Source organism: Syngnathus scovelli, chromosome 15 (genome assembly GCF_024217435.2).
Source record: "Syngnathus scovelli strain Florida chromosome 15, RoL_Ssco_1.2, whole genome shotgun sequence".
NCBI classification, from domain to species: Eukaryota; Metazoa; Chordata; class Actinopteri; order Syngnathiformes; family Syngnathidae; genus Syngnathus; species Syngnathus scovelli.
In genome coordinates this window covers 6,121,334-6,134,358 of record NC_090861.1, presented here as the reverse complement: position 1 = coordinate 6,134,358, position 13,025 = coordinate 6,121,334, and the positions used below count along the sequence as shown (strand labels likewise).

At 41.9% G+C, this 13,025-nt stretch overlaps 2 protein-coding genes across 12 annotated transcripts in view; one reads left to right on the top strand and one right to left on the bottom strand.

The window, feature by feature from the left end:
* Positions 1 to 6: 6 nt before the first annotated feature.
* On the bottom strand, positions 7 to 3,269 carry mogat3b (monoacylglycerol O-acyltransferase 3b). Its single transcript, XM_049741674.2, has 8 exons — positions 2,588 to 3,269; positions 2,200 to 2,297; positions 2,007 to 2,114; positions 1,391 to 1,461; positions 1,099 to 1,303; positions 846 to 1,020; positions 565 to 749; positions 7 to 498 (listed from the first exon to the last, which is right to left on the bottom strand). The coding sequence occupies exons 1-8, from the start codon at positions 2,608 to 2,610 to the stop codon at positions 344 to 346; spliced, it is 1,020 nt and encodes a 339-aa protein (XP_049597631.1). The 5' UTR covers positions 2,611 to 3,269; the 3' UTR covers positions 7 to 343.
* The window catches only part of LOC125981747 (neuronal tyrosine-phosphorylated phosphoinositide-3-kinase adapter 1), a 22,973-nt gene continuing 12,014 nt past the window's right edge, over positions 2,067 to 13,025 (top strand). For 10 of the 11 annotated variants that reach the window (XR_011088166.1, XR_011088165.1, XR_011088164.1 and 7 more), the window contains exon 1: positions 2,067 to 2,213. The gene's annotated coding sequence lies outside the window, so the exon portion shown is untranslated. Of the gene's footprint in view, positions 2,214 to 4,254; positions 4,560 to 13,025 lie in introns of those variants that run through there. The other variant, XM_049741666.2, reaches the window with a different exon arrangement.

Below are 13,025 nucleotides of genomic sequence, written 5' to 3'. Positions count from 1 at the left end.
ACATGATTTGTTGCATCATTTGATTTAATAAGACACTGTAATGTATTGTGACGCTTTTTTCCAAATGGTTGACATGGTTGGCAAACCCCCTAACCTTGCTTACAAATGCTGTAGTGGTGATTCAAGGGTGCCCTCTAGTGGATAAAATATGAACTACAGATGGGAACTTCTCAATGTGTTAAACCCAGCAACAGTTGACTTAAAGTGGTCATTGGGTCAAATGTCACGTTTGACCTATGTTGTAAAAAAAAACGTCACGGAGTTAAGTTATACATTTACATTTTCTTCATTTTAAACACTTGTGGTCACCTTGTCTGTTGAAGCAGGTCATAAAGTGAAACCTTTAAATTATACAAAGCTTGTGACTCTCAGATAGTCCACAGCTGACCTTGTGCTCATGGAATAAATTTGACAGGCCATCCATGTACAGTTTATGATAATGATCGACCTCCTCCTCGGTTGGCTTGATGCGCTGGGGCACATGGATGGGACTTCCCACTGCAAACGACGGTAAGGGTTAAAATGAAATTAGTGCAGTTGCACTTTCGGGAAATCAACACTCACCCACTGTAGTGATGGGAGTCCTGGAGGGCAGCAATGCCCAGCGCTCACCGATGAACAAACAAGGGCCGAAGCCCATGATCTTTTTGAACAGGTCCTGTAACCTTCGACCCAATGAGCCCTCTGGGAACATAACCTGGTGGTAGAGCTCTGTTTCCCCGAAGGAGTAAACAGGCACCAAGTCAGCCCTGAGGAATGTGAGCGTATGTTATTGTCATACAGAAAAAAAAAACAATACAGGTGAGTACCAGCATGACTTTTTTTTTTTTCTTTTTCTCCCTCACCCATACTCAAGTGCAAGCCTGACAAAGCCTTTCCTCTGCTTCACAAGAACTGTTTGCACTCCAGGATAGGAGGCCAGGGACTCAGCAGCGCCCCCTATCACAATCACCACAGCATTTCCTGTGCCACTCTTGGACAGAAGGTAGCCAAGGCTTGGCTTGCTGACTGGACACAGGCCTGTTCAAACAAAGTAAGACTATAAGCATCATTCAGTTTTATTAATAGAGCGACACAATCAATCGTGATATTAAGTACCCGCCGCCATGAGGTAGTCCCTCAAGAGAGGGATCCGGAAGAGTCCGGCCAATACGGCCAGGGAGACGTACATTCCAGGAAAAGCATCGGTGAAGCCGCAGCATTCTATGTTGAAGCAGCCAAAGGCTCCCATGCTCATGACACCATGCGGATGACAGCCGAGGATGTAGTTTTTGTTTGGATTCAGCTCAGCCGTCTTCACTAGCTAAACAAGACAATGAACCCAGGTAAACGCAAACATTGTGTGTTGAACGCTCATAAAAAAAAAAAAAAATGCAAAGAGAAGTTTCACCTTGATTGGAAAATAGTTTCTGTAGTGTTCCCAAACCTTCCACCTCCTCACAGATGGGTTTCTTCTGCCTCCTGATAGACAATGTTTTATTATACGTGTTCTACTTGAACCAGTTGCATACTTATAAAACCACAAATCGGGAATTCCATCTGAATGCCGAGAGATGCCCGTTGCCAGGAGAAAAAAAAAATAGGCTTGTAATAAGAATACAGTTGATCCCAAGATACCATGCAAATGAATTGCTCTTTTGAAAAATGCTATAAATCCACGAGTCAGTGAATTTACAAGAGCTACAAATCTTAATGTTTTATCCTGTTAACAACTCGGTAGCTCGCTTTGAATTTTTATGAATCTCTCCCCTTACATACGTAACAACTTCAATACACAAGGCATATGTAGGGACAATATTATATATATATTTTTTTGGGTGGGGCGGGGGGCTGTAATCACATTGATATTTTTTCCCATGCAGAGACGTCCAATATTAGAATTACAAATTGTAAATGGCAAAATCTGACTTAAAATGGCTTAGTAATACCGTTTGTGTAAAGTGTGTTATTTTTTTATTCAGGCTAATATGCTATAGATACAATCTAACTCAGTCCTTTCCATTTACCTTTCTCTGGCGTCTGCCAGTCAATCACGAGCCATATGAAGTACAGAGTGGGAAAGAGCCACAATGATGTAAACATCAGCGCCACCATCAAGATGATGGAAGAAACCCCTGAAGACAGGATGTGAACTCAAGTTAACCAGCAATGCAAGCATGCATCAACAAAAACAAAAATGTGTCGACGAGGGAAACATACCTAAGAAGAGAAAGGTCAGTACCCATTGCAGAACACTCAAGTCCTCTATAAAGTACTTAGTTTGAGATTTCGGCGTCGACATGTCGGCAACCTGTGGGCTGTTAGCGTCTCTTTCAAGTTCACCACAGGAAACACTTTCAAGTCAAAATCTCTTTTACATAACATCTGAATACAACAAACGGATGGTAAGTGCATTCAAAATGTAAAGTGTTATTGTAGTGAATAAAAGATGTGGCACGCTACGTAATGCTTGTGTGTGACTATCAAAATAATTTGCTATACATTAAAGAGAAAAGAAGCTTAGGACACATTAAGTCATAAATCAATCGAACTTACAATTGCAAATCAACAAAGCACATGAATGGAAATGACTGTCGTGAATCTTTACCTGGTCACTGCTTTTGTCGTCATTTTGAAAGGATGTACATGGGAGCAAAGCGACAAACTTGCATCAAACGGCTTTGCACTTTGACCCGATCGCGTGAAAACTCCTGATAAACAAATCCACTCCTCCTGGTATTGTGTCACACAAGCAATCGGCACATGAGATAAAGTTTCCTAATCGTACTTTGATGTTGTTCTCCACCTCAGTCATGTCGACATTTCATGATTTGTCATTTTGCTCCCCGGTCACTAAATTCCACACTTGGTAGTTATCTTCCAACTTCAAAGTGGTTCAGACAAAAAGGTTACAGAATACTCTTGATGCCTTGCCACTTATAAATACGACCAGTGGAGGAAGCAATGCTGAGGGTGGGCTCAGTTGAAATTGGTTGAAATAAAAATGTAAGTAAAAATGCTATCAAAGCGGTAGAAGTCTGACCCATTAGGGAACAAGTAAGCGGCCTCACCTCATTGAAATGCAGTCATCATTGAGTTATTAATCCCGTCGATGCTTTTGTCGCCGTCTAAACGCCTGTGTGGGCGCACGGTAGGCGTGAAGGAGCTTTTAACGTCACATCTCACAGGAGCCTTGGGTGGATTTGCCATCTGCCAGCAAAATAATGGACGTTTTCAGCCATCATTCCTTTTCCTGAGCTTTGCGCGGTATTTTTTTGCTTTGTTTTGCTAGCCTGAAGTTAAAGACAAAATAATCGAACAGCCAGGATGGATGTGTGTTGCAGCGCCTTGTAGGAAGTAACTTTCATCTTCAGTGGAGTTCATTTACAGGACCATAAGTGTAGTTTTGAATTTTGTATTTCTAATTTATGGCCTGGAAATGTATGTTTATTGGGCTCACGCTTTACTTTGAGATAGATATGAACTTTGAGCTTAGCGTAGAAGGTCCAAAGATCTTTGTGAGACTCAATAAATTACTAGTGTGCAGCCATTACATTAGGTACATCTTCACAAATGGCACTTTACAAAAGCGCTTCATATAATTTTTTTATTTTTTTTTGCAAATCTAGTTTCATACAATTCTTTCATCGGATCGCACTAGATTGTGCAGTGGTACCTAATTTAGTGACTTTTTTTGTGCATTTCTCTAGTAGACTTCAAGGGGGTGGGGGCGTGTTCTCCCTGCACCAGCCTTGTGTTTCCAGTCCACATTTCTCTATTTTTTTTTTTAATGCAGACGTAACTCTTACCTCACACACCTCCAAATTGATCTTTTGGTTTCACTTTACAGAAACACAGTGATAGTAATCACAATACGATACTTCAATGCTGTTTGTTGTGTCAGACTAAAGGACAATCCATAAATCAGCATGGAATTGACTGAATGTTTTTCGACTTAATAGCTGAGTGATGGCTGCTATAAGCGCGTTACAACTGGCGAGTAAGCTCTCATGAAGCACGATGATGATGATGATGTAAATATATGGAGCACAGCGAGGGTGCCCGACGTGTGAACAGTGGCACACACGCAAAAAAAAAAAAAAAATGTTTTGACGTCTTTTTAATTTCTTCCTCTCTCCATCCCTACTCATCCTCCTCCCTCTTCCTGCACATTTTCGCCCAAAACACTGAAGGACGCGTGTTTTTTTTTTTTTTTATACCACAGGACCCCCCCCCGCCCTCTCTCCCCCCCCCCCCCCCCCCCTCCAACGTCGCATTGAATTGCACGATGCTTCCCAATCAGGAGGCTGCGCCGAGCCGCGCTGTTTATCCTAAAAAAATGAAAGAGCTCCCACGTCAAGAGAGAGACGTCAATCGGGAGATATACTTTTAAAAAGGCGATTTTTAAACCCAGCCTCGGTTGACACATCTTGGGAGGGATTTTTCACGCCCTCTCGACGGTGCCTTAGCAGGACAGCTGTGTCATCAACAACCGGCGTGGTTTTGTTGTTGTCTCATCCGGCAGCCGCTTGGCTTTGGGGCAGTCAGCTTCTGTGCCAGCCATCGGCTTTAACACCAAGGTAGGTCCTCACCTACAATGATGGCATCTTATTTGCGCCATAAATCACTCGCTTGCGTGATGTCGTCGTCAAAAATGCGCTCGATTCAGCGGCGGGAAATGGGATGCGCACACGCAGCCTCGCGTGGCTGCTGCGGCGGACGCGTCGCAACACCGACAGGGGCCTGATGTGTGCTTTTTCAACCATTATCCCGTTTTAAGCTTATTTTGGCACAAACATCAGCATGACAGCGAGCTAGTCCGAGTGCTATTCAACCTTGAAGCCCGCCTCGCTGAATATCAGGCCTTTATTATGATAGTCTTCACTACATTTTTTTTTAAAAAACAGATGAAGCATGTGTAGCTCTAGCGGCGCGCACTTTAAAGAAGCGAAGTCGTGACAACCCCCCTTATGAATATTTCACCCCCAAAACAAGCTCCCTCCGTCAGCTGAGCGGTGATGCCCGAGCGTGCGCGAATCAAACACCAAGCAGCCTATGTGCGCGCGTGAGCGACAGCGTGCACGCGTTCGGCTCATTCCGCAAGGCCCGCGACGGCAAACATCTGCATGTTTACGCATGATATAAACGTGTCAGGATGTTATTTTATGTATGGGTGCAGATAGTCACTTTGATTGTGATTAAGGCTATGTAGCTGGGTGCTTGCGAGCGCGTGTGTGCGCGTGCGCGTAGCCAGGTAAGGATGTTTGCGCGTGTAAAATGAACAGAACGTTTGGAGACACACCAAATGATTGATAAGCAGGAATCTACTGTCGTAGCAGGCTTATTTATTTTGAATATTTGTGAAAATAATATACAGCCTTGTAGTGTGCTTTTGGGTTGCACGTGAGTGTCAGCAGCATGTGCCCCCCCCCCCCCCCCCCCACCTCCTACACACACACACGGGTGTGACAGTTGACCAGGCTTAGTATAAGTCCCTTACCTTAAAACAAATCTACTTGGTGTTGTAAAGACATAAAATACATAAAGCTGCTTTTTACCTGAGTTGTGTAGACATTTCTTTTGTTATATGTATTAGCGAATCACATTGGAGTATGACAGCAGAGGACTCTGGTGTGTTGGATCCGTCACTCTCACTTTGACCTTGAGGCTGAATTTAAACTAAGAATATAATTAGGCTCGGATAAAATGGGGGGTGTTTGTGTGTACGTGCAGGTGCTGTCCATCATGTTACTGGAAGAGAAAGGGAATGTGAATTTTTTGGAGTGTGTGTGTGTGTGTGTGTGTGTGTGTGTGTGTGGGGGGGGGGGGGGGGTCACTGGGGGGCATGGCTGTGTTCACACATGTGCTTTTGGAGCTGTGAGGCAGAGGGCAGTCTGTCTGGTGATCCCACACTGAGTCTGTGGATGCGTCAACGGAGGTGCTGTATCGAAAGCTCTTGTCCTTGAGGATTTACAGTGCTGAATCCAAGTGTCTGTATTTTAAAAGACAAGCTCCAGTGGAACCTCTCAAAGCAGCATTCCCGAACAGAAGGTTGTCTGATTGGGCTGCGTAATGTAGAGGTGAATGGGTTTGAAAAATAATTGAATTAAGAGTTTTTCATTGATTTATTTTAGTGTCTTTTTTTTTAGATATATATCACAAGAATCTGGCATTTGAATGAGGGTTGTAGACTTTTTCATCGGATTTACTTTTTTTGTCAAACTTTAGCATTCTCGCTCTTTGTTTAGTGTTCATCTTTATCCTATCAGTCACTTTTGTTTCTGGAATGTGTTGCTGATGTCAGTAAGTTGGTTTAGGGCCTTTCTTTACAGCTCGTAAAATGTTTTTTGTTGTCAACCGCTACTTTTTTTTTCTTGATCTATGGACTCCATTGATTTTCCATCTTCTCTCAGCTTCACAATTCCTTGTTCTTGTTGTGTACACAGTACTTTGGTGTATCTTGCACCTCCAGCTATGGGAAAATTGTTGTCTTCACAGTCAAACCACAAATCCCAAATGTATTGTTTGAATATTGTTTGAATATCTTTACTCAGAACAACTGGGCTTGTTAAAAAAAAGTGGCGCAGGTTGTGTCCACTCAAGAAAGAAAAGCTAAACCTTTCATCGCTTTTTAGTCATATTCGTGTGTGCATGTATGTGCATGACAAAAATGTGTGTCCTAACATATGCTGGCCATTTTACATGTGAGGTAAATTACATTGTGTAAATCTAATAGTTTTCTTTCAGTAATCTATTGATATGCGTATTTACAGCCGAGGTATTGAGTTAATATATTTATGGGCTGCATTTTCTCCTCGTAAAAGTCACAATCTTTTTATGCAAATGAAAATCACTTTGATGATTGTGATTTGTAAACTAGAGGCCGCGTGACATGTTTACTATACTCTGAATATTACTAATGTGATATCGAATGCGTAAAAAAAAACACAAAGTGACACACAAGACACATTTATAGACAGATTTCAATTTGAATCTTGCGGCTCCTTTTATAGAAATGCCAAAGTGTAATGAAGACATTTACTCACTGGCAAAAATCCACCTATGCGAGGGGCAAATACAAAATAACACCTAAAAACAGAAAATTAGAATTTTTTGGACCTCTCTTTTGCCAAAATAATTACGGTTATTAAAAGAAAATGTTGGGTTTTTGTTCAGTGTAGCGTATCAGTGCCAAAGATTTTGAATATTACATTTTTGTCCAACTTTAAATCAAATGATTCTTCAACTTTGCGTGAACCGCAGAGTACATGCAAGTTTTAGGGCCACGTTCTCCTGTGAATTGACTAAATATGTGATCGACTTCGAAGTTTTTTTTACCCCCAAAGTGAAGCCCTGAAAGCCTTTTGCAGGATTCTCCAGTGTCAGTAGAAAGTGCCCAGTGGAAATGGGTTAGGGGGAAAAAGAAATAAGTGCGAGAGAGAGAGAGAAAACACTCTTGACTTCATCTGGATTTATCTCCATGCAGCACATAAAAGTCAATTGAGATGTCTTTTTTTTTTTTCTTTTATGAGCCACTGCTCACTTTCATCTTGTTTAGTGTTCTTTATATTTGGAGTGTTTCTTTCTTTTTCTATTAATGAATTGTGAAGCTGTGATCTTGTCACTGTCGGAAGAGACTAGCGCAAGGTTTATGACTCAAGTGTTTTAAAGACGCATTAGCTCGATGTGTGCCTTTATTTAATGCCTGATTTATTTGGAGCTATTTAGAATGTTGGTCTCACTCTGTCTTTGGATTTATGGATTGTTATTATTTTGAATACTCTTCTACACAATCCAGCCTGGGTTGAAATGCTTCCGGTTTCGTTCTTCTTTTTAACAATTTAGCATGTTAGCTTCCTCCAAGATTATCCTCTCACTCATATATTTTTGAGGAGGATTTTTGAGCTTGAGAATTGAGAACAGACTTGCTGAGCTAATCACACCGACACTAAATCAACACAGAAAAGTCATCTGGATTTGACTTAAAAGTTAGTCTTGTGTTAGAAGCTAGGAGTGATGATGATGTTGTTCAGGGACGTGTTCATGTTTATTTAAGGGCACGATGATATAATGCTGACAAGTTTGTTTTTCGGAGGAGCCCCAGTTGCATCTTATAAATGTGCAAAGCTGTGATGCTCTAGTCTCTATCAAGTGCCTAAATCACACCGTATACATTTTTTACAAAGATAAACATGACATATTGAAACATGTTTGTTGCTTTCCAGTGAAGTACGGGAATGTAGCCCGAATCGCAGCGTGACGCCAAGCACGATGAACGGGATGAATGAAGACGAACCAAAGCCGCCGTGCTGAGACGTTTGCAGCAATGCTCAGCTGATCGTTGTTTTGCTTTGGGCTGTTGGGATTTTCTTAATTGTGGCTGAATTTTAAATGAGATTGGGGCTGGCAGGTGGTGTGAGGATATTGTCGAATCATCAGGCGAGATGCTGGAATTTAAACTGCCGCTGTCAGGATGAAAATCAGATTCCGAGCAATGTAAAATAAGAGTGAGCGAAGCAGTTTGTGAAACCTTGACAGAAGAATCGACACAAATATTTTGTTAGACCCTGAAAATGTCTTTTCTTCTAAATTCATTGGCCTCTTTTCTTAACTCAGCCTCTCCCTGATCGCCCGCCGCCTGTCTCATGGCAAGGTCTGCCCAAGCTCAAGCTGCTTTGCCTTCTCCGTGATACGATGTGACATTTTAACAACATTTCCTCGTGCGACACAGAAAGTAAACATGGAGCGCGTGGCGCGTGTTTTAAAAACGCTACTTTTTTTCCACCTCCATGACGCTTTGTTAGCTGGCGGCTTCCAAGCAATAACGTGCATTTGTATAGATGAAAACACTTCAATGATTCATAAAGTACTGAACTGATAAAAACATTCTCGCAGTTTACGTCAGCATCCCGATGGCCCAGGGGTAAGATCGGGAGGGGCTAATGTGGACTGTTTAGCTACGGCAGAAAAAGCTTTTTGTCTGATTTCTTCTTTTTGCAGCCCATGAAATATTTATTGCCCTTTTAGTTTGTACAATTAGAGGGATAGAGAATCCGACTTGGTATTATAACGTGACGCAGAAAGCCTTCGGTGTTACGCTTGTATCCCCTCCCAATTAACAGATGGATCACGGATGATTTGATGAGCAGAAGCGCTAAAAGTAAACGTGGCGGAATTGTTTAATTAGTGTAGAGAGATTTTGACATTCATGTGACAATTGCGTAGGAAAAAAAGACATGCATTCAATTTTTATACAACATGGTGGATTTTGAAACATTCTTTTGTAACTTTATGAGCCCAAGTGTCAACTGCATTGAGTTGTGAATGTAATGCTTTGAGCCTGACTGATACTTGAAGTATATTTATATCCGAGTCTGAATGAAGGTCAAAATCAGGTGTCAATTTTCCATTTGACTCCAAATTCTACACCATTCATCGAGTTTTGTAAAGAAATTGTTACGCAAGCAAAAAGGAACTTTGAAGGGCTTTGTTATTGGTTCGTCAGGGCAATTTTTCACAATTTCATTTATATACTGTGACCTGAAGAGATTGATAATTCTGAAGCTAAACATACCGAATATAATGACAGTGGTTTGTGGTGCTTTTGAGTTTATTGGTTGGTTTTCATCAGAGCGTTCCTCATCGCTCCAAAAGCTCCCGCTAGCCGATTGCATCAGAAAAAATCTGCCCATTCACATTTTGCAGCTGCTTTTCTTTTTATTTCAACACACCAGGCTGTCAGTTTTCTTTTTTATGAAGCAATGTGGGCCAGATTACTTGAAAACACTTTTCTTGAGAGGAGCCATCTCAAGACGTGTGATCTCCAGGGGACATTAGCGTAGCCGGCGCACACATCAAGGAATATATCTTGAAAAGACGATAAAATCTTACTATCAGCGCGGTTACAGGTGTGGAAATGTTTCGCATCGGGGCAGTGAAGGTAACATGACCTACAGCCATTTTTGAATGTCACTCTTGAACATACCTCATGTACAGGTGCTGCGCCGACAGCATAGCTGAGTAGTCATTAACAGTGAGGTAGTGGTTGCTATGGGTTACAGATGCTATCTCTGGATTGAAGTGTATCTCCGTTTCCCTTGCAGGTTTTTTTTTTTTTTTTGTACTGAGGATGTTCTAATGCAAATAAGGCAGGGGAAGTTTTCACGTCGTAATGTATGACGAGGATGTCGTCCCGCTTTGTGCATATTCAGTGGCTGGGAAGGAGATGCATGGCTGACAGTGTTGCTAAGAGACCACACACAGCGACTAGTGTGAGAGGCTTGATTGCACCTCCCTCCCCCATTCTGGTAGACCAGTCGCTCTTTTTCTCTCATTCGCTTATTCCTCTTTTTTTTTTTTTATTCCCTCTCAATATTGCCTGCCGTCTGTCTAGTCATTTTGAACCTGATCTGCATTGTTTAGCCTGTATTTTACCCCGGTGGTTCCATGTTTATTGGTTTCCCCTCATTTTTCCACCCCTCCCATCCCTTCCCCGCGGCTTTGCTCCCTCTTTTTGGCTGTGGGTTTTAAGCCGCTGAGTCTTCTCCTGAATGCTGCTGCATCCTCTCTGTTGCTCTCCCTCCCTCCCTTTCGATTCAAACTCCAGACTGAGCATCGGCGTTGTGTCTGGCTCGGGCGAATTTGGCAGTGAGGTTGCGATGTGAAGCTTGACCGAAATAAATGTCAAGTACGGTACGAGTATATTTTATTTGACAAAGGTAATTAATAATTATTGGCACGCAACACAATCTGTACCATCTCGTGGGTTGAACAGAAATCAAGTGTCAGTGGCCGTACTAAAGGCTTTTAGTAACAAGAAATCGTAGCAGAGATTATTTTAGCAATCAATTTTTACATTTGCCGCCCTTCTAATAAATGTCTCACACCTAATTGATGATTGCTACTCCGTTCATTAAGTAAGTAAACGCCCCGCCATTATGCGAGGACATACAGTCATAAGAGTCTCAAGCTACATCCTCAATAAACTTCTAAAAGACAACCAATAGTTTAATCACAGTTATTTGCTAATTATTTTCGACCGCAATTGAACATGTACATTAAATCACTTGGCGAAGCCTTGCAAAAGTAATAAACATTTGAATGCAATAAAAGCCATGAATGTTATTTCCCAGCCTCGGAGGAAGCAAGCGTTCAGTAATAAAATGACCTCGGAGGGGAAGCACAAAGGTATCGCACATCTCAGAGAAATTTCATTTAGGATTTGCATATACATATACTCCCCGCCTTTGCAGTTTGCAGTGTGGCGTGGCTCCACTGCAGACCACCTCTTGCGCCGGCCCACCGGCTGAGGTGCGAGGTTGCACGACACCAAGATGAGAGCGATTGCTGTAAAGCTTCACTCTAGACAAACGAATGAATGAATTGTCCTATAAACAATGTTTTACATTTCCAAATCTTCTTCCCTTGTTAATTTTATATTCAACTGCCATCACTTCATTGGCTGTGAAAAAAATTTAAGCATCTACATTACTTGTCTTTTTACATCGACGCTTAATGTAAAACACAATAAAGGCCTTACGGTGTACTGCATGTTAATATTTTGTTTTATGAGCTTCAGAACAATGTCAAGATCCAGGTCAATAGTTAACAAATCACTCGAATATTCTCACTGGCTCCTCAACAATTGTCGAAACGTCTTTCCTTTCAATTCTTCTACTCTAGTCCTCTTCAAGGCAGCTATATCGCCCCGTGTGCATGTGCGCTTGGCAAATATTTGTGATTTGTGTGTGAGCATGCGCGCGCGTGTATGTGTGTGATCTGATTGCTTATGTGCATGAATGAGTTGTTTGCTGAATTGCATGCAGCTCCACTTCTATGAATCATGGTGCCATCTGCCTTCTGGTTCTAATCAGAAGAATTCAAGCATCTCCTGACCCTGCAGATGACCTGGAAAAATAACGATAGAATAACAAAAGCTATTGATTCATGTACAGTATAGTCCACATACTGTAATGCTTTCATTAGACCCTCATCTTTATTTTTTTAATTTAAGGAGATTTTCCTCCTGATTCTTTAGTTGAGCTAATTGCACACCAACTGGCAGCATTTAACAACCACAATTGCAGAGTCGCCCGCTCAGCCCCCGTGATCCCAGAAACTCAAATCAAAGCCCCCTTTAACAAAAGACCAAGCTTCACTTGCAGTTCCCTAACCTAATTAACATTGAGTCAGCAAGCATGGCGGCGGGGTTGTGGTCAGGGCAGGGGGATACAAGAATAGCAGACGTCGCGCTGACACGCTGCATGACACACTGGGCCTTGACAAAAAGAATTACACGTCGCAACAAAACTCGGCGGGCTTCAGGGCCTGATAAACACCACGACTGCTTCATGAATCATCTTGAAGCTTCATTTTCTTATCACTGGTTTTAATGCTAAATCCCCACAATTTATTATTACATCGTTCTCAGTCTTTGCATGTTTTCAGCGGTTACCTTGTAGTCAGAAGCACTTTATTACGAATGACCGGCTTTTGTAATGTTTTCTATGAAATTCTTATGAGCTCACATTGCCCAAGATAGAAATTGCTTCAAAGTCGCTCGCAAATGGATCCGTCACACAACAGCATTTGTCATAGCAGAAAAAATGTAAAGATGATGAATAGTTTAGACTTGATTTCATGCTGCTTGCATTCATAGTGGAGTCGCACGCAAAAGAATCGCCACATTGTAAATGCTCAAAAGTGATTTACGAACCACTTAACTTGTCTTTTATTTTATTTATTTTTTTATCAAAAGAACCGTGCACAGCGGCGCTGCAAGGGAAAGTAGAGACTTTAAAAAATATAGATTGTTTTTACAGATAATACATCTCACACAAAGTGACTGATGAATCTGTGGCGCTCGAAAAAGCCAGGGGCAGTGAAATCCTTCAAGTTTCCATTTGTGAGGACAAAACAAACATGCATCAGCTGACAGCTGTGCTTTTCTTAGCCAGTTGCATGATGCATTCCCATACAGCGGCGTGGAAACACGAGCGGGCCCTCCCGTTATCTGCCCCACAACAAGGCTGACTACTCATAGGGTG

Coding starts and splice junctions, on each gene's coding strand:
- mogat3b (XM_049741674.2), bottom strand. CDS start 2,610: ATGACGACAAAAGCAGTGACCAG. Junction 2,115..2,199: donor ACTGACCTTTCTCTTCTTAG/GTATGTTTCCCT, acceptor TCCTGTCTTCAG/GGGTTTCTTCCATCATCTTG. Junction 750..845: donor AGGCTTGCACTTGAGTATGG/GTGAGGGAGAAA, acceptor CACATTCCTCAG/GGCTGACTTGGTGCCTGTTT.